The sequence below is a fragment of the Octodon degus genome, unplaced genomic scaffold (genome assembly GCF_000260255.1).
Source record: "Octodon degus isolate 3935 unplaced genomic scaffold, OctDeg1.0 scaffold00089, whole genome shotgun sequence".
NCBI lineage: Eukaryota > Metazoa > Chordata > Mammalia > Rodentia > Octodontidae > Octodon > Octodon degus.
The window spans coordinates 8,493,463-8,514,605 of record NW_004524665.1 but is presented as its reverse complement, the minus strand read 5'-3'; the positions used below and the strand labels follow the sequence as shown (position 1 = coordinate 8,514,605).

At 52.9% G+C, this 21,143-nt stretch overlaps 1 protein-coding gene across 1 annotated transcript in view; it reads right to left on the bottom strand.

The window, feature by feature from the left end:
* Nucleotides 1–16,611, bottom strand: part of Twist2 (twist family bHLH transcription factor 2) — a 40,990-nt gene extending 24,379 nt beyond the window's left edge. The window contains exon 1 of the mRNA XM_004637350.2: nucleotides 15,944–16,611. Coding sequence (XP_004637407.1) covers nucleotides 15,983–16,465 — 483 coding nt within the window. The 5' untranslated portion in view covers nucleotides 16,466–16,611 and the 3' untranslated portion in view covers nucleotides 15,944–15,982. The remainder of the gene's footprint in view (nucleotides 1–15,943) is intronic.
* Between the last annotated feature and the right edge of the window lie 4,532 nt (nucleotides 16,612–21,143).

Genomic DNA, 21,143 nt, shown 5'->3' with positions numbered 1-21,143 from the left:
CAGGAAGGCACTGTGCCACCTGTGAAGGGCACCTGCATGGCTGCTCCCTTTTCAATCTCCCCTGCAAGGCTGGGCTGTGCTCTCTCGCCCTGTCTCTGTCTCTCTCTCTCCCTCTCTCTCTTCTCTCTCTCTCTCTCTCTCTCTCTCTCTCTCTCTCTCTCTTTCTCTCTCTCTCTCATCTCTGTCTCTCTTTCCCTTTCTCCCTTCTCTCTGTTGCTCTGTCTCTGTCTCTCCCTCTCTCCTTCCTCTCTCTGTCTCTCTCTCTCCCCTTCTCTGTCCCTCTGTCTCTTTCCCTCTCCCTTCTGTCTCTCTGTCTCTCTCTGTCTCTCTGTCTCTCTGTCTCTGTCTCTGTCTCTCTCTCTCCCCCCCCTTCTCCCTCTCCCTGTCTCTCTCTCCCCCTCTTCTCAAGTTTTAGAGCTGAGAGTCCTCCCTCTCACAGCCCTCTCTGCTCTCCAGCACTCTGGGTTTCTGGAGCAGACCAGCCCCAAGGGAGGGAAGGCAAAGGCTCTTGAGCTCTCAGGGCACAGGAGACCTGGCTGCCAGGAGTGCCCTCCCCAGGAGGCAGCCAGGAGCTGCAAATCACAGATACCTTCCTGTCCCAAAGAAAATGTGTATTTGGGCCCCAGACGTGAAGTGCTTTCTTTGTGTACTTGGTAGAGAAACAGAGAGCCCCTATGCCCCCTGCCCCTGAGTTCTCATGTTCTAAGTGTGCCTATGTACAGGGTCAGGCTGGGTGCAGCCCAGACAGGTCCCAAAGGTGCCCAGAGGGTCTGGCAGACCAGGGTGGATAAACATCATGGCTGAAGAGGCATCATGAGGGGCTGCACAAGCAGCAGGGCAGGGGCTGCCTGGAGGAACGCATCAGGAGGGACTCTGGAGCAGGTGTTGGCTGAGGTTGGAAGAGGCATTGCTGCCAGGGAGGGCAGCGCGGGCAGAAATGTAAGAGTGTGACTCGGGAGGAGCACTTGGGCTCCTTATTGCCCGCCCTGCTCCACAAGCACTGCTCCATGCCAGCCCTAACTCCAGCTTGGCCACAGTGCGGCAGAGCCAGGAGGGCTCCCAGCCTGGGGGCAGGACCCAAGGGGCCACAGCTCAGAGGTGCTGCCCAGTGGAACAGCCAGGGCCCGGAGGCCATCCTGCTGCGGGTGGGATCAGCCGAGGGAACGGACGCTGGGCAGGGCCAGCAATGCCACGGTGTGGGGGTGCCATGCACACTATCCCATCCACAGCTTAGGGCACACCAGATTGGTGCTTGGCCAGGTGATGCTGTTACTGATGTCCCTGGCTGCAGAACAGTCCAGGACAGAGGGCCTGGACTGTCCCCTGCTGGGAAGACTGCAAACGTCCCCCTCCTGAGAGTGGCTCTTTGCTCCTCCCTGGTCCCAGCACTCTGAAAGGCTTCACCTGCAGGCTTGGCTTGGCTGGGTCTCCCAGGGGCCAGAGATGTCCAGGCAGGGACCTGCCGGGATTGGGGCAGTAACCTGGGGCTCCTGAGCTAAGTCCTACCCAGTCTGCCAGGGTGACTCCTGACCCAGGTGCCAGGAGACAGGACCAGCAGCCGACAAGCCAGGCCACTTGGAAGTAGCTAGGACCCGTGCCGAAGGGTTGCCCGAGGCCAGCTGGGGTATGCGCGCCCGTGATGCTGCATTGAGAGCCGGCTGTCCTCAACCCCGGTCTCACCTTGAGCCCGCCTCCTCCTAGCAGAGGGCCCAACGGAGAGACTGAGGAGCACAGGCGCCCGGGACAGGAACCCTGGAGGGGCGAGGCTCACCCCAGAGGGCTCCCCGCTCCCGCGGGCCTGCAGACTCCAGTCAGGGTAACCTGGGGCGGGGCCTCCCCAGAGCACACCTCCGTCCCCCTCCCCCCTCCCCGCCAGTCCCCGAGAGTCCCCAAGGCCCAGCCTTCCGCCCGCCCACCCACCTCCTCCCGGTGGACCTGGTCTGAGGGCGCCCATTCAAGCTTTGTTTGCACAGCCAAAGACAAAAAGCCCTGCTCTGAGTCACCACGGCTCCCATTCGGCTCTGACTCACGCGGGAGGCCCATGGCGGGGACAGACCTCTGCCTTCCTGACATCTCCGCAGCAAAAGGCGTCTGTGCTTTATGGCTGCAGTTTAGTGGGAGCACAGCGTCCGAGATGGAGCCCGAGAAGGGGGACCAGCCCGCCACGGCCACCTCCTGCCTCCTGAGGGAAAGTGTGTCAGTCCTCACTCTAGGATGATTTGGCTGCCGGGCAGGGGTGGACCCAGATTCGTCAGAACTGTGTGTCCAGGGTGTCCTGGAGACGAAAGGGCAGGGACAAGAACTGGATGAGACTCGGAGTCCGAGAGGAAAGGGGACTGGCTCGAGTGGGCTGCTCTCCCACTGGGGATCTCTCCCCAGAAGAAGCTGTGACGGCCAGGCCCTGGGTCCTGAGGACGGGGACACGGGGTGCTGGGTGAGAAGGGGGCTGCGGGGTGCCGAGCAACACCGCACCCGCTCCTGCGAGCGAGGAGCCAGCAGCGACTCCTGGGAGGGCAGGGCGTCCCAGTTGCTGCCAGGACTGAGTCTCTCCTCAGCGCGAGCTAGGGAACAATTCGTGAGTCAGTGCGCTTTCCCTCTGCGTCCCTAAGTAGGAAGCGCACTGTGGCTGAGACCTGTCCTCCCAGACACAGACACAGCATCAGAAGAGTCGGAGGCTGACGCCTGCACTGCGGCCGAGTGGGCGGGGCCACGGGGACCTCAGCCCTGGGGGGAGGGGGCGCAGCAGCCAAATAGCTTGGCAGATCACAGAGGCACTAGGCCCACGGGCGCCGGCAGCACCCCGGGACCAGGCCGGGCCGCACCGAGGGGTCCACTGCCCTACACGGAACAGCCGCGAGAGGCCAGAGTCAGCCTGCTGCTGTGGCTGGTGAAGACGCGCGCACAGACCCTGCAGAGTTCTTCCTCGGCCCTGAGCGGCAAGGTCAGCAGATTCCGAGGTGCTGGGCAGCTCACTGCACCCGGCTGCCTCCCCTGTGCTGCGGCAGGAGGCCCTGGGTGAAAGATCAGCAGCTGGCCCGGAGCACACCCTTCAGGGAGGGGCCTGGGGTAGCCCCTCTGTGGGAAAGGCTGGCTGTGTGCATCCTCCCTGCCTTTAACCTCTCTCTACCTTTGTTTCCCCAAATTGCAAAAGCAATGCAAAGTGTTTGTAAAAAATAAATAAATACAGTATTCCCCATATCCCAGATTTCCTTTTCCAGGGTCTTGATTTCTGCAGTCAACTCCACTCCAAAGACCTTGGGAGGGCAGAGGGGAGGAAGGGAAGGGGAGGGGGAGGGAGAGGGAATCGCAGGAAGGCAGCCCCTACTGCATGTTGCTATGCCTGCTCTATTCTCAACATTCCTCACTGTAGTTAGTAACTTACTGCGCCTAATCAAACTTGGTCCTACGCATAGGAAACACATGGAGAGCACAAGGCACAGCAGTGGCAGCATCTCGGGGTGGGCTGGGCTCCCCTCCACCTGGAGGGCAGCTCTGATGGCCTCCGCAGCCCAGGCTGGCCTCTTGTTCGCAGTGCTCCTCCTGCCTCGCCTCTGAGCGCTGGGGCTACAGGCGAGTGCCACCACGCTGGACTTAGATTTTCCAGGCTGTCCCCCGCTTTACAGCACATGAGGTCCCTGCTGCTCCCACACACAGGTGGCCCCACGGGGTTCGGACACTTCTCACCAACATCAGGGAAGCAGAAAAGAAGCCCTGTGTTGCTAGGCCGATGGAAATAATTCCCAGAAGTGAAACTGCTCCCTCCTTGAGATGTGCCGTGGAGAGCCTCATTTGACAAGAATCACAGTCATTTTAGAAAAATTAGTTTCAGTAAAATATTCCAATGTGGTCCAGTAGTCCATAATAGTGGTGGGTTATCCATAGGACTGGCAATGTCAGAAGTTGCTGACTTGAGCCTTTCACAGCTCAGCATATTAATATGGCTTTACTTTTTATACCTCATTTTCATACTTTTCTGCTGGATGGTTAAGACCAAAATAAAGCAAGACCTATGTAACAAGAAATGTAACTTCTGTATCTGACAAGGTCAGTCAAGTCCCCTCAGGATTTATGCTGAGATCCTGTACCTCAGATTGTAGAGCCTTTGTCAGTGTCAGCCATGTGGATGAGTCACGGCTATTGCTTGGCCAATGTGCTCTCTGTGAAAGCCTGAGAGAATGTTTTCTCTCCATGTGACTCTCCTTAGGCACACTCTACATCATTGGTCACTTTCCTCTGTGGCCCCATAATCTCCTTGATCAGAAAATTTGGGACACAACTGAGTTACAGGATGTTACAGTACAGGATCTCCTATGTCCTGAGTCTACACTGACCTTGGAAGGCTAGGGCCAAAATGTTGGCTGTCTTGCAGCCCTTCTTTTTCTCTAATTTTTGGTCCATAAACTTAGGTTGTTAACCCTCCAGAAGAGAAGCTTATTATTATTACCCACACCTATAATATTTAAATGACAATAGAATACCCATCTCTGACAAAACTAAACAAAAAAGGGGGGGATACAAATGAGCGACCATTTTGTATCTGTATATTCAAAATAGTTAGGATAGAGGACTGGGGGGATGGCTTAGTGGAATAAGCGCTTCCCTGGCAAGCGCAAGGGCCTGAGTTCAATCCCTGGTTCTGTTAAAAAAAAAAAAAATTAGGATAGATATACAGCTACTTTCTCTTCATTCACTGAATAGAAAGATTTGTTCTAATAGTGTTTGTGGATAGGATATCATGTCTGCATCTTCTATAATGAATAACCAATAAGACAATAATATTCAATATATTAACTGTCTTACTAATCGGTTTTGAAACTGTCTCATTGCTATTTGTTTCTCAGTAAAATTATTTTCAAAACAAGAAAAGAAAAATTAGTTTCTTTCCTCTCGTGAAGGATGAGGGCGTCTACCCCAACCACCATCAAGGCCAAGGATGCTGGTAGCCTCCTATTTAATTTCTAAATTTTTGAATCACTGCTGAAGTTGAGCATTTGTTTGCTTATTAGCCATCTGAATGTCCCTTGTGAGTTCTGCTCTCCTTATATTTTTTTACTGCCTAATTATCTTTCTCAAAAAAATCTTTTCAAGACCTTTGTCTTGCAAGAACTGACCCATTATAAGACAGGTTGTAAACACTTTCTTCATTTACAAATTTTGTCCCCCTCCCTTTGTTTTGGCATAGACAAGTTTAAAATTCTATCTTAGTTGAAGTTAACAGTTTTGCCTACGGCCATGCTGACCTACCTCAGGATGATTGGCTTAATGAACTAGGAGTGCCCCCATAAATGGCCAGTGTCACCTCAGCTCTCAGCTGATGCCCTGCAGGGCCCAAACATCACCACAGCACTGTCCCAGGGTGGCCACAGTTGCAGTGACTGTCTCTGCTGGACAGAGATACAGGGCCTTAAAGGGACACCATGAACCTGACCCTCAGAGGTTCCCCAGGAGTTCCTGCTACTTCCTGGTGTGAAGGCAGAAGCTGAGAGGTGGCATTGGGGACAGCAGGTGACAAGAGCACCAGAGAACAAAGGCTTGCTCTGTCCCATGAGCCCAAAGGTGCCACGCCAACTCACATCACAGCACAAGAGTCCCAGGATAGAGTCCTGTCCCTGCCCCCTCTCCTGGTGGGTGGGCAGATGGGGCCAATGCAGACAGTACACAGCCTCTGTCCAGCATGGAGGCAGAGGTGGCCAGCGAGAAGAGTGGCCACCACTCCAGATCCGAACCACCCTCTCGCCCAAAGCCATCTCGGGGTTCCAAAAATATCCCCACACAGTCATGTGGCACCAACGCACTCATGGTGTTAGAAAAGGGACAAGTCTCACTGTGACGGGGGAAGCACCCTGCCTCTCTCCTGCGTCCTCCTGGGAGGTGGCAGCAACCACCTCCCAAGGACACAGTGCATCGGGACTTGGAAAGAGCTTGCAGACCAGGAAAGGAAAGTCAGAAAGAATAAAGGGAGACACTCATGCGATGAGTCCCAAGGCAGCACCAGGACTTTGCTTCCAGGGACAGTACCAGGCCACAGAAACAGTGGCATCTCCTGGCCAGGAGGGGCACCAGCCCTGTGGGGGTCTCTGAGTCTGCAGCTGCCTTACATGCCCTGATCAGCAGAGGATGAGCCAGGTGTGCCAGTGGTGTCATGTGCCACCATGTGCTGATGTGCCATGTGCCACGCACCACCCTGAGGGTCTTCTCTGTCACCAAGGTGGGCAGGGAAGGTATAATCCCCCCACACCACCACCACCATGAGCATGGAAAATACTCCCAGCTCTTGCCTTCTGAGCCAATGGAAAGCAGCACAGACCCCGTCCCTGTCCTCTGGTCCCTGCCCCCAGAGCACACATGTGAGGCAGGCTGCTCACCAGGGTAGGCAGAGGGGCAGCACACGCTCCAGGAGGCAGCTGGTGCTACGTGTGTGTGTGTGTGAATGCATGCTGGGAGGGCTCTGAGGTGGGCTGCTGGAGGTGCTGATTGTTCCTAAAGTGAAGTGACTGATGATACAGAAAGAGGTCTCCTCTCGCCCCAATCTCAGCAATCACCAGAGACACCTGGGACTGGGACTGGAGTGTGAGTGTGTGCGCGTGAGTGTGTGTGACGTGGTCACAGTCAGACATGCATATTGTGCATTGTACCACTGGAATTACTTTAAAGCACGCGTGCGGTGCACTGAACCAGGTGCGTTCTCACCGCCACGGAAAATCATCTCTCTCCAGTTCTAGAACTCTGCTTCACTCCACACAGTGACCTGCACCTGTTAGGCAGCCCGCCGGCCATCTCTTCCCACCAACCCTGAATCCCCCAGCAGCGCTTCTGCCCCTGGGCCTTTGCCCATGCTGAGCTTTCCTTCCAAGGACCTCCATGGGAGGCAGTCTCTCTGTCTGGCTGCTCGTATTCAGCAGCATTGCCAAGGCCCCACCACACAAAGTGCAGATCCGTGCCTCATCCTGGTCCCCACTGCATGGCACCCTGAACCTTCCCTCCCTCGGTGACGGGCACCAGTGGAGTCTCTACCTCTGGCTGGTGTGAGTGGGGTCACGTGGACACTGGGCATCCAGTTTTGTTTGTTTGCCTCTTCTTTTTTTTTCTTTTGGAGACAGTTCAGGCTGGCTTTGAGCTCACTTTGTAGATCAGGCTGGCCTTGAAGTCACCATTATCCTCCTGCCTCAGCCCTCCCTGTGCTGGAATTACAGGCATGTGCCACCACACCCAGCTTTGAACACCTCCTTTACATGCTCTGGAAAAGGTGGACCTAGAAGCCAAACTGCTAGGTCACATTGGCTCTTGGAATTTTGGTAGCTCACAGAAACTCACTCTGTCATTCTACAGATGGGGAAACTAAGCCCCAGAGGCCAGGCCTGCGTCACACAGGGCCCTGCCGGCCAAGCAGGAAGGCGCTTTCACCCGGTCTGACTGCAGTCAACGCTGCTCCAGACAGGAGCCCAGACAGAGGACAATGGCTCTGCCCGAGAGAGTCCCGGGAACCCGCCTGCCTCTACAAAGCAACAGCTTTTGGTTTCTCTCTCATTAAAATTTCCCAAATTAGAAAAACAGCATGTCAGAGAAGTTCACCAAGGGAAAGAGTCACACATGATTTATTCTGGAAACAGTGACTTAAATTAATTGCAAAACCCCTCCTCGGAGTCACACTGATCTGCACAGCACAAGCGTCAGGGCGTCCTCAGAGGCGAGGAGTGACACTCCAGGCTTGGGGCTGCGGTGGGCAGCAGCACACAAAGAAAGCCAGCTCTTCTTTGCCTCTTTTCTCTGCCTTTTCCTCCTTCTGGCCAGAAACAGTGAAATTATGTAATTAGCACTTGACAGTACTTGCATAGGCTTCAGAGAAATGCAGCACAAGCAAAGCACGCACAGTTCGCACTGTGCGCTGTCGAGCGTCAACTGTCGGCGACCCGTCTCACCTGCCTGGTGCTGCTCCCAGGCCCACAGGCTCCGTGGTTTGGCTCCTCTCTGTGGAGCAGGCTGGTTCTGTTTCCACTGAAACCTCTGTGGCAGCCAGGCATGCCCTCGGGCGGGTGGGGGCTTTCACAGTGGTTACCTCTCTGGCTGCCCCACATGACCTCTTTCCCATTTTCCCTGCTGTGCCTGAGGGCTTCAGGCAGCGGGAAGCCATTCGCAAGTGGCCGGTGGGGTGCTACCTCTTACTCCCCCACTATCACAAGAGGTCCCTGCAGTTGCACACGGGGCCCTACCTATGGTGCCCATTCTGACGAGCCCAGGCTCCAAGACTCCAGGTCTCTCAAGCAACAGGCAGAGCCCTGCCCAGGGCTCCCTGGAATCTGAAGTGCTGTGACTGGAGAAGGTTTTAGGGGGCAGGACCATGGCTGGAGGGCTCACCTGGCAGGGCTGGCCCCTGGGAGCCGACGGTCGGCAGGGGCCCCATAGGTCCTTGCCAAGTAACCATGGCCCAGGTGTCCCCTTGCAACATCACGGAGTTGCTCTGAGGCGCTTGCAGGGTCTGTGATGTCGCTGTTCTGGGAAGACAGGGGGTGCTGGTTCAGGTAAACCCCGACCTTCTGGGTGTCTGAGGGTCACTGAGAGCAGAGGGGACAGGACTCCTGTTGCCAGCCCTGGTGTAGAACCTGGAGGAGCACCCCGGACCCAGGAGCCAAAAGCTTCAGTTTTCTTATTGACGACGCCCAAAGCCTCACCGTATCCCCTCCTTGTGGAATTCTCTCTGTGTCGCCTTTCTTGCTCACACCCCAAGTTTTCCTTGTAACTGTCATTCCTCAAAAAGCCAGCTTTTCCTGGTAGAAGCCATTTGCGACATGTGAACAACCCAAAGTTGCCAAGGCCACCTCACGAGACCGCACGAGGCCCTGGAAGTCGGCGAGGCTGTCCATTGCTGAAATGCGGCAAGACAGAAAAGAAGATGGCAAAATTTCTTTGAAATGAACAGAGATGGGGGTCATAGTCAGCTAAGTGCTCATTAGCTGATGGATGTTTAGGCAGAAGACAAACTCTAGTCTCAAAACACAGTCTAAAAGAGAGTCCTAGAGCTGGCAGTCCCGTGATGTCCAGTAGATACCCTTAAGCGGCCCTACACGCTGGCTGCTTGAACCGGCCAGGGCTGTGCGCTGCCCCTCGGGTCCCTGCAAGCAGGAGCCAAGCAGCTCTCAGCCCCACTGCGAGGACCCAAAGCCCCAGCCAGACGCACCATCTGGCAGGGTCACACCTGGGCCCCATGCAGCTTGGGGATAGGTGAAGCAAGTCATTTTGAAGGAGAGAAACAGACAAAAAACAGACTTGTTGGGATTCTTGGGGGTTTTTCCCTAGGAGCAGTGAAACTGTTTTTCTAGAAAACAGTAAAGACAGTGATGAAGAAAAGGAGCACAGTGTGCTGTGGGGGCTGGGTCCGCAGGGAGCTGCTGGGGCAGCTGGCTTCTTCCCCGGCTGGCTGCAGGGTGAGGCCGACCCTGGGCTTCCTGCTCTCCTTCCACCTAACTGCATGTCAGTCAGTCATTGATAAAAAGATGACATCCCAGCTGAAGAGCAACAACACAAGGGTGTGCTGGCAGGCAGCAGGCAGAGTGCCTGCAGGGCTGCACAGCAGAGGGGGAGACCAGGAGGATAAAACCTTTCACTCTTACATTCCCATCTGCGCATACAGAAGAGAGGGGAAGAGGAAAATCAAACGCGGGCCTCCTCCAAGGATCTGAAAGTCAGGCGGTGGATGGAGTCTGCAGCTTGGAACTGCTTCATTTCAGAGAATGTAACCCTCAGTGAAGACGCTTCCCATGTATCAATCCCAGTTATGTAAACAGACACACAGTGATGCTCAATTTGAGACAGTAATGTCTCATCTCTCCCTTCCTTCCCAATTTGTCGCAATTTAGGCATTTCCCAAGGAAATAACAATGGCCTTATTATTTATTTATCAAGACAAAACAGTCTCCCTAAGAAAGACATTTAAAATTCACAAGGGCTTCCCAGAAGTGCCCCCGTGGGCACCGACCTCACCCATCCCTGGCGGACCTGCATCTGACTGTAGAGACACCTCTCCTCCTCCAGCCTGAGCAATCCAAGCGGCAGCTAGCTCCTGACATCTGAGTCCACTGACACCCTCCAAACGCAATCTACTGAGAGGACGAGAATATTCTGTCCAGATCCTAGGACAGAAAGAAAGTGCTGCCTGCTTACGTTCTGACTTATGGAATGTGAAAACAAAGCGGAACACAAAGAAACCCACCCTGGCAGCGGCTCGGAGCCTGCAAACCCTGGGCTGCTTTCCTCTAGGAGCTTGTTTATGTTCCGAGTTCCCCTCCTCCCCAGGGCACCCCCACCTGCCAAGGAGGAGGCAGAACTCTCTGGAACCACCAAAAGTCACAGAGAACATTCCAGAAAGGCAAGCACAGCAAGAGAAAACAGCACCAGCCACAGACATTGAGCCTCTTTTCTCCTCCAGAGATAGCAGCAGGTCTCCTAGCTCTGCCCTCCCCAGGAACAGGCAGGAGTGCCTGCCCTCACTTCTCCCCCTTAGCGGTTCCAGAAAGGCTCTAGCCACACCACACTGCAAACCTCAGCCATGGGGCATTCCTGGATGCTTGGGTACTGTCAAAGGGTTAACAAAAAATCAAGGTTTTTGTCCAAAATCTTCACTGCCACTCACATCACAGAGCTGCCCGTCCAGACACAAACAAATGCGCTATCAAAAGGAACTGTGACAACAGGGACCGAATGCCTGTTAGCGTGGCTATGTGCGCTGTGGCCCCCTAGATGCTGGTGGCTGTTGTTTTAGGCTAGCTGAGAGGTTTTTCAGAATCCATGACTCAGAACAGAAAGCACACACATTCATCTTTGTCCTTCACTTAAGTGACAGGCAGAGAGGCCGAGGGAAGAGCTGGTCCTGTTTGAAAGACACCGTTCTTAGGACCCGAGGCACTGCACGAGGCTTTGGGAGAAGCTAGGATCCCTGCCCTGCCCTGGTCGCATAACAGCAAGCTCGAAGCCAGAGGCCACCCCGAGGCACACACTCAGCAGGCACCGTGCCCAGGGCGCTCAAGGCTGCCTCCTCATCATCATCACTGGATCCGGGTGGTCTTCTATACAACAGACTTGTGGGCAAAATAATACAGATATCTGAAGCACGTCGAACACTGTTTGGGTTCAAAACAAGTCTTATTCTCAAGCAACCAACGAAAACGTCCCTCATGTGGGAATGCAGTTAGAGGCTGTCTTTTCCAATTTCAGTTCGAAGCCTCTCTTTGATGTCACAACCGTAAGTAGTGAGGTTATGTCAGCATGAAAATACATCTGCTTCTGCTGCTGCTGCTGCTGCTGCTGCTGCTGCTGCTGCTGCTGCTGCTGCTGCTGCTGCTGCTGGAGTAAACCAAGGCACGGCGGGACTAAGAGTGCTTCTCGTTCTGAGGTGAGCACTCTAAAGGCACCATCCAGGCCAACTAAATTGCATGCGCACATTTACTACTGAACCGAAACAAATGTGTTCCCGAGGCAAAGGCTGGGCTTGGGCCTCTGCCCCCCATGCTCTTCCCTCTCACTTCCGATGACTCCAAATACCAAGGGTACAGTCTCTACCCTGCTTGGCGAGTGAATCCATAAATCATTAGATCTAGAATTCTGTGTGTCTTTGATAAAGGTCAACATAGATTTAATACCTTAAATGTAAGCATTTATCAGTTTGGGGTGAACGTTCCCCCAAATTTCTTCACATTGCATTTTCTTCAGTAGTATAGGAATACATGTGCTTCTACTGGGATTGGTGTTTCCAGCCTCCTATTTCTGAAAGGCTGCCTGTCTAACGATTACAAGGAGTCAGTCCTGATTAATTGCACGTCAAGGCCATCACATCCCAAGTACAATCATGCACAAGGCCTTGGGAAAGAGAACAGCGTGGGATTCTGCTCAAGGTGGATGCTTAGCTTATGCTTCTGAGACAAAAGCAGTCAAAATTCCTTATGAAATTTTCTCATTTAGAGATTTAAAATTTTTGTGGAATACCTCTTTAAAAAATTTAATGTTGACAAAATTATAGAGTCCCATGAAGTTGCTAGGAAATAACATACAAAGACTCCCTAATCCTCTTCACTCATTTCCCCCGGAGATCTTATCTCAGCAAATTCTAGAACAATATCACAACCAACCAGTGTCACAGGGCCGGCTACAGGACTTACTCAGATGGCACTGGTGTTGCTCACATCCCTGGGTGTGTGTGTGTGTGTGTGTGTGTGTGTGTGTGTGTGTGTGTGTGTACATGCGTGTGCGTGTGCAGTTAGTTCCTTGAAATTTTACCACGTGTGTCAGCTCAGGTGACCAAGTGGAATATCTTTCTAAGCAGTTTCTAACTTCAGTGTTTCATCTTGGCTTTGCTTTTGAAAACCTCCATGTGTGTAGCTCTTAGATCCTGTTCCTTCTTTATGGCTCTCCACTTCTTGGCTACAGTAACGTATCCATCTCTTCTTTGAATTTTACGGCCTCCTCCATGAACTCTCTGCTAGTGGAGAGTGCTGTATTTGGTTTTCTTTCTGCAGCACACTCATCCTTTCCCAGGAAAAGACGCAAACATAAACAGACATTCCAGCCTGCATTCACAGGCTTCCTAAAGACACCAGTGAGAATACATTAACATAAATACTGAGCTTAAAAACTGTCATAAAAGTTCAGCCTTTAAAATTGGCTTATTAAAATATTTGTTTTTTTTAAAGCCCAGATTTAAACTCAAGTTATGAGTTATAGTGCTCTGCGCAGAATGAGTTTACTTTACGATATTTTCTGCCAGGCAAAAGGAATCTGACATCTGCACCGTCTGCTCAGGATACAGGCAGCAAGGACGGTGAAAATGCACTGCTTGCAGGCTCATAACCTGTCTGAAAAACAGGCATTTTCAGAAAACCCCAGTGAAGAACTGTATTTCTAACGACTTCAAACGGAAGATCATAAGGTACAGTGTGCACAAGTCCCTCCACTGGAGGTTGAGAAAGTAGCAAGTGACATTCAGCAGGACGACAGCCACACTGTGGAAGTCAGCCCCCTCCACAGAGTTTGGTGCTGGGTACTTTACAGCAAAACATCATCCACACTTCAGGTGGCTCCGCATTCCCACCCACGCCTCACTCATCAATCAAAAGCACCATCGAGATCCTGAGTTTCCATTCTTCTCTAAGAAGAGCTAACTTTCTTTTGAGATCATTCCATATGCAGCAGTCAGCAAGCACTTCCGAGAGTAAGCGCTCCTGGGGCAGGAGAGGCTGGCATGTGGGGGGTGCTGACGGGGCACAGCCTTTCTTACAGGAATGGGGAGCTCTCAGAAAGGAAAAAGAGTGAGTTTGTCAAGTGCAGCCACACGCTGGAAATCTGTGCATGCTTGGCGGGGCTGGACACACTTTTCCACTGGGAAGCCAGGAGGACAAACAGGGAGCAAGGAGCGGCCGCCTTCCCGACCCTGCACCGGGGCTTGGACCCCGCTCCCTCTTTCCTAGAGTTTTCAATTAGACAGATCCAGCTAACTGTGCAGACACCTGACTTCTAGGCTAATGAACGAACTTGGCAAAGAAGGCCAGGATGAACAGGAGAACCCGCCCGGCTGCCCTCTCTCCCACACCTCTCTTCACGCCAAAAGACAACTTAGGTATTTTTGTTCTGACCATTCGTCTGGACACAGCTTTTTCACACATGTGAAAATAGTTCACATTAGACATCAAAAGGACATAAAGCTTCCTGAGCTGCCCAGATGTCTCTGCTGACACGTATACTTAATGCTCCTTGGAAACATTACAAATGAATAAACACTATTTAGCAATATTTCCAAGAAATCCAATTAATTAGGGCTGGATTTATGCTGAAATGTATTAATGGGTTAAAGACAAAGAGAATTTAAGATGTTTGCCTAACGCGCCTGATTAATGACGCCAAGGTGTCCAAAATGACTAGTGTATCAAACATTTCTGTATTTCTCTTCTTGTAGAGGACATTTATTCAAAGAAACTAGTTTATCTCAGCTAGCCATTACATTCAATCATATAAAAATAAATAATTTCATATAGAGAACACTTATTCTCCAGTTTCTGATATATCTGTTAGTTAATATTTTCAGGACTGTTTAATCCACACAAGCTTACAGCTTTGGTTTATTTATTACAGGTATTGCATTTTTATTTTATATAACATGTAATCGTGATTCACAATTTGTTCTCTTCTACTTTAAAGGGTACAATCATTTTAAAATGGAGTTTAAGTGTTCCTACTAAATGTAGGCATCACCTGGTGTCTGTTTCCAATAATTTTCTAGAGGGCGGTCTTAGCAATCATTCTATTGACATTTTTCTTAAATAAAGTTCTATGTATGTGTTTTAAGATGACGTTCCTCATCTGCCGGTCCCCGCCTCAGATGTGGTGTGAACCCAGATAGCTAGAGTGGAAGTGGAAGTAACTAATGGAGGCTCATAATTTAGACAGCAAAAAACGGGATTAATGTATTGTTCTGCTGCAGCAATTAGCGCTCAGCCAATCTAAACTCTTTCCCAGAGAAGAAGGCGACTGAGATTCTTTCCATCTGTTTTTTGACAAAGACAAGAGAAGATTCCCACAAATTATTCTGTTAATTCTTTTTAAAAACTATAAAATGGTCATTAGTGTAGGGGACTACTTCATCAGAAGAATTTTTGGTGATAGGAATAATAGATTAAAACAGGCGGAAGAAAGAAGCTCCTCCGGCCTGGGCAACCTCCTGCTGCAGCAGCTCACGGGCCTGGTGGACACATGAATAAGCGGGTACGTTTGGGGGATGGATGGGGCCCGCTGGAGATCAAATCCTTTCTGGGAGAAGCACGCTTTTTTAAAAAGTCAAAAGCAAGGGACGGGGAGATGGCTCAGTAGAATACACGCTTCCCTGGCAAGCGCAAGGGCCTGAGTTCAATCCCCGGTTCCGCAAAAAAAAAAAAAAAAAAAAGTCAAAAGCAACATAAGGTGTAGGAAACACAAAACATACAGCATAGGAGATCAACACCAACCCCCCCAAAACCCCAGAAAGTCCCGGGAGCCCTTGGGGCCCAGGAGGCTCCCGGGCTGTAACCTAAGTGCCTAGTGGTGTCTGGGGCAGAAAAGCTGGGTGCAGGAACCTGGGTGCTTCTCCTGGGGAAGTAAGTCCCTCCAACCGGTAGGCTGTCTTCTTGCCCAGGCTTGTGCTCGCTGCTTTCTTTCCCCAAACCATTTCCCAGCCTGGACCCCTAACACTGGATGTTCGATCATGGAGCAGGAGAGGCCTTTCTGAGCTCACCAGGTTGAAGGCTGGACCTGGAATACCCGGCTCCTGCGTCTAGACTGACTTCACATATGGACAGCAGCCGGGGCTTCCCTGCCTCTGTGTGCACTAGCCTGCCTCGTCGTACACCGTGCACTGTCTCTGAGCCCCCCGACCATCTGGGTCTTCTGCGCTCTCCTAATGCAAGGACCAGGAGCAGCCAGCGCCGTGCCTCCTGCACTCCCCAAGTAAAGCCGGGCACCGCAGGCAGCACCCCTGTCCTCCTTAGGCCTGCTAGGGCACCTAAGGCCAGGCACTGGCCAGTAGCAGCGAGCTCTGCGTGCCTACAAGAGTAGCGAGCTGCGGCTCGGCTTCCGGTGGGAGGGTGAGGCCAGGAGCCAGCACAGTCGGGCCTGGCAGCTGCTTGGATGGACCCCCAGGGCAGCAGATCACCATCTCTGTGCCTAGACTGGCCCCGCCCCTCCCCAGGTCCCACCTATACCCACCCTATCACCCACAGATGCCCACGCAGCACCAAGAACAGAGCTATGCCTATTTGCCTGAAAGCTCCCCCAGACCTGCTGGTTTCCCGGGGCACACCCCTGTCATAAATCCCCAGGATGCCAGGGCCGGTCCCAGAAGGAAGAGCCAACAAACACCATTGAGCTGCCGAGGGAAGCGCTGTCTTGACACCCCAGCAAGTGACCCGCGCCCTCATGCAGCACCTACCCTGGCGCACTGTGCCGTGCAGACGCGGGTGGCGCGGCGCTAGTGGGAGGCGGACATGGACCACGCGCCCTCCATGCGCCACACGGAGAAGGCGTAGCTGAGGCGCTCGTGGGCCACGTAGCTGCAGCTGCTCATCTTATTGTCCATCTCGTCGCTCTGCAGGACCTGGTAGAGGAAGTCTATGTACCTGGCGGCCAGCTTCAGCGTCTGGATCTTGCTGAGCTTGTCGGAGGGCAGCGTGGGGATGATCTTGCGCAGCGCAGCGAAGGCCTCGTTGAGCGACTGCGTGCGCTGACGCTCGCGCACGTTGGCCAGGATGCGCTGGCTCTGCAGCTCCTCGAAGGACTGCGCGCTCGGGCTGGCTTTCTTGCCGCGCTTGCCCGGGGTGGGGCTGCCATCTTCGCTCGACTTCTTGCTGTAGCGCCGCTTCCTGCCGAAGCGCTTCGGCCGTCGCTCGAGCTCCTCCTCGCTGGTGCCCAGGCTGTCCACCGGGGACACGGGCGAGCTGGAGCCCTCCTCCATGGCGCCCGCCCGGCGCGCGTGGGGCCGGGGGCGCCGGGCGAGGGGCGCGCGCTCTGAGGCCGCTCGCGGGCTCGGGTTTCTTTCGAGGCCGGCTCGTGCAAACCCGAGGTCTCGGAGAGAGGAAGTTATTGTAACTTTTTTGGAAACCCTAGCCGGGCTGGGTTGCTAAATAGCTGTCAGGAGCGAGGGCGGAGCGCTGATTGGCCGCCGCGGCCGGCCGGGGGCAGGACAAAGTGATGGGGCCTTTGCCGGCCGCACCCGCCCCCCGGCGCGGCACTTTCAGTTTTGACTGCTCCCCAGCCCTTGCCACCGCGGTCACCCCGGAGTCGCGCAGCCTGTGCCCCTATACCCTGCGGCCGGGTCCGGCTTTATCTGCGCCGCGACGTGAACATGGGGCCTGCCCTAGCCGAAGGCTCTCGGCGAGGGAAGCCCAACCCCAGATGCACTCCCGCGAGGTGAGGAGCAGCCAGAGCCACGGGGGACGCCGACACCCCCGTGCGCCCTGGCTGCCCCTCCGAGTGCTGGGGCACGGTCTGGGGCAAGCGGAGCTGGGCGTTAGGACTCCGTGTACCCGGCCGTGTGGACCCTCCGGTGTGGCCGGAGCCCACCCAGTGGATGCACCTCTAGATGCGTGGAGAAGAGGATGGAGAAATGGAGAAGTCCCGCGCCAGCCCGGGGACTCGGTTTCTCACTCCGGTTTGCTGGGGAAGCGCTGGTCAAAGTCTTTCCAGAAACCTTTCCCTAAATGCTTGAAACTTTTGCGCCACCAAGAGCCTCTGGCAGCGCCCTCCAGGCGGCTCTCTGCCCTGGGTGCTGGGCGCAACCCGGGTCCTGGGCGGGCCTCTGGGCTGTCCCTCAGTGGCTGAGGACGCTCTGGGGTCTTCGGTACCTCCAGGCGGAGGGTACAGAGCTGCGAGGGAGGCGAGGGGCTTGGGCGCCGCGCAGAGCCTGCAGAGCCTGGCCAGAGCCATCTGGACGCTGAGCGCCACCGTGTTTGAAGTGGTCGGGGGCTCTTTGTTCACTAGGCCTATCTGGCTCCGGGCCTGGAGGTGGTTTACAGCTTTGATGCCTTTGAACCTATTCCCAGGTGACCTGGGCTCAATTAGGCAGGCCCTGAGCCTGGCAGTCAGGGAGCAGCAGGATCAAGGAGGGCCCTGCCGGCCTTTCTCTTAAAGTTGAACCCGGGGCTCAGCTCTTGGCCTCAGTCATTCTGGGGCACAGGGCTGGCAGTGAGGTGGGCCCTGGGGGCCATGACCACCGTCCTACAGAACCCCTGAAGAAGGGCCGCACTGTGTGAGCAACAGGGCAGACAGACCCACTCCTTCAGAAGTGGAGGGGTGCAGTACCTCCTGCTTCATTCTTCCATCCTGGGAAAGCCCTTGCTTTATCCTACACAGCAAAGATGCTTCTTTGTCCCTTTCTTTCAAATGTTCATGCAAAACCTTAAAGAACAAAAGCAAGAGAGCCAGGGTCCTGGTCATCCTGTCTCGCTGGCTAGGGACATTGCTTTCTGCACCATGCTGGATGGAAGTGGCCTGTTGCTCTGCAAGGCTCCTCCTGTCCCCTGGGCTCTGAGCTTGGGTGTTCCAAACCCAGATGGTTCTGCAAGGTTTAAATGCAAGTGACATCTTTCTCCAGCCAGAGACATTCACTAAGGCATGGGACCTCCCTGTAGCGGACTCACCCTTTCCCCCTTCCCTCTGTTTCTCCTGTGTGTTCTTTTTTCTCTGCCCCTCCCTGTCCGTCTGTATGTCTGTCCCATCTCCACCAGGCAGAGTGCGTAGCTCAACTATGCACTCTGCCCACCCAGAAGGCTGGTAGGTCCTGAGCAGCGCAGAACCCTGAGAAACTGAGATCCAGGGACTCAGGCTGGGGGCTTCCTTTGGCTAGGCAGATGGACGCAGAGAATGGGCATCTGTGGCTTCACAGTGTGGAGCCTAGTGGAGTGGCCTGGGTAGAACTTCAGTGTTCTGGCTGAGCTGGAACCTAAATGAAAAAGTGATCAATCTAGGAAGTAATGCTCTGGTTATTGATGTAGTTTGAATCATTTCTTGCAAAATCAAGTCATGGATAAGGCCAATAAAACTAGCATATTAATAGCATGAGCCACAAAATATTTTTGTGCATGAATATCCATGGCTGGACCACCCAGACTCCCTCAGACTTGTAGGAAATATCTGCAATAAGGGTTCGAGGAAGCAAATACAGTTCTCAGTATATTTATTCATTACTGAGTAGGAAAAGTCATGACAATGCTGCTTTTCATATAAGTGTGCTTTTTTCCACGAGACTTTGTTTTTTAAAAAATGACCTGCTGTTCTGAAAGATTCCTCTATCGCCTGCTTTTCTCCTGGCCACAAGAAAGAGGGGTGCTGGGTTCTCACTGTGCACTTGGTGGCTATTCCCTTGGCACTGACCTTGCTGCAGTCCAATGGGACACTCCTGGGACCGTGACCTCAGGATGGTCTTCAGTAAGAGGACACGCTCAGACAGCCCCTGGGATTTATTAGGATAATAAAACATGTGCTACACAAACGCTCAGAGCCAGCAGCAGTTTAGACCCACAAAGGACACAGCAGCTGCTCTGCCGACGTCCACGCGGGTGATTCCAGCCAGAGACCCCATCATGGTGCAGCTCCAAGATGTTCCTCATGGAGACAGAAATCGGGGGCTTCAGAAAGCCCTGTGGGCAGCCCTAACAACCCAATGTATGCCCAGTACTTGTACTTGGTGAATTTTTAAAGCTTGGGAAGAGGACAGAAGCCTACATTTTTATGACAGAAATCATTCTGACAGACGAACGCATCAGCAATGTCTACGGAGAGATGGCAGGCACATCCCTCTGAGTTATGATTAGGGACCGTCTCTGCTGACATGGCTTCACAGCCACCAGTGCGGGAAAAGAATTGTGTTGTCTTGTTGCCTTTATTCTCTCTTGGAGATGACAGTGCATGTGGCCTATTATTCTGTGTAGCCCTGAATTCCAGAAATGGGCTCCTGACAATTCTGTAGCAAAGTCACATCATGTCTGGATCAGTGATTGACATTGCTTGGCTGGACATTAGCAGCATGTTATAGGGGGACAGAAGTGACTCTGGGACCACACACTGCAGATTTCATTTTTAGTAATGCTTTATACCTCCTCACTGTCCCTGCCACCTGGGTTTTCAACATGAAGCAGCTTCCCTGGTGACAGCAGCTGCTGGGGTTGGCATCTGAGAAAGCATTGTTTTCAGTCCTAAAGCCCAGGCCTTAGGCATGAAGATGTTCTCAAATCTTATAACTAAATGCAACATGGTGCTGGTGAGATCCTCCAGACAATGAGTCCAAGAGCCAGTCATCTATCTGCTACATTAAAGCCATAGCAGATTCAGGCAGAGCCATATACACGGGGAAAGTTCCCTCAGGAGAGCAACAAGGCCAGGCATGGTGGCACACACTGCAGGAGCCTAAGGCAGGAGGATTGCTGCAGGTTCAAGGCCAGCCTGGGCTGTATGGTAAGTTCATAGCCAGTTTGAAGTACAGAGATGCTGTCTCCATCACCCTTACCCCCAAAGAAAAAGAAACACTTCACTCATAGGCCTGATCTGCGAGATGGGTTCCTGGTCATGTGGAAGGGAACCCGGGGGATATTTGCTTTCCCAGCAGCCCAGGGCCAGAGCTCTGGATTCTAGGGGTGTAGGAGAGCACAGTTTCCTGGAGAGAGGCTGGCAGGCCTGTAGCTGGCGAGCTAGCAGACACAGCAACTTGTCTATCCAGATGCATCTGGAATCTCTGTCTTCCTGGTGTTAAGTGATATAGTTTGGTCTGAGCCTGCTTCACTTGTCATGAATGGAGCCCTCCTCTCTAGCCAGCCATCTTCTGCAAAACGAGCCTGTGTGGTCTCTCATCTCATGGTAACTGATGCCCTGACAAGGTGCCCACACCTGCACTGTGGCCTACAGGGGGATGCCAGCCCACCTCATGGCCCATGCAGCGATCCTCCTGCCTCAGCCCTCTGCATGCTGGGATTATAGGGGTGTGCCTCCACGCCTGGCTCCTATAGTATTTTTCACTTGGAATATATATTAAATTTCAATTCAAATCATGGCGAGATCAAGGTAGACATAAAGGAATGGGAGAAGGACTAGGGTGGAGTGAATTGGCACAGAAGCTGGCTTCCCTGGATAAGTCTTATTTTGTGGATTTGACTTTGGAATCACTAGAACAGTTGACACAATTTCAACAAATTAAGTAAAAGTTAGAGAACAGCATCCTAAAGCATTTAAAACAAGATCAAGCAAACATACCTAATTTTGTGTCACATTAGTGACTTGGCCATGTGGGCAAGCAAGCTCCAAGCATGACAATTTATGTATCCATTCCTAGTGAGATGTGTCCCAAGCAAAAAGAACTGGGAAAAAAGGAATGTCTGATTTTCCAATTTCTAGTCATGAAATCACCACTGCTCTCCTGATGCTGGACTGTGAGCTAAAAAGATTAAGTTCACATCTTTAAAAATCAAGAATTTCAAAGAAAAGAGATGCAAATGTAAAATGGAGAGATGCAAATGTAAAATGCAAATGTAATAATGACATATAATTCTAAAGCCACCAGCGTTGCCAGCATGGGCCCCAGATGCATGTCCCTCGGATGCATGTCCCCCGGATGCATGTCCTTTTAACCAAGGTGCTTCCTG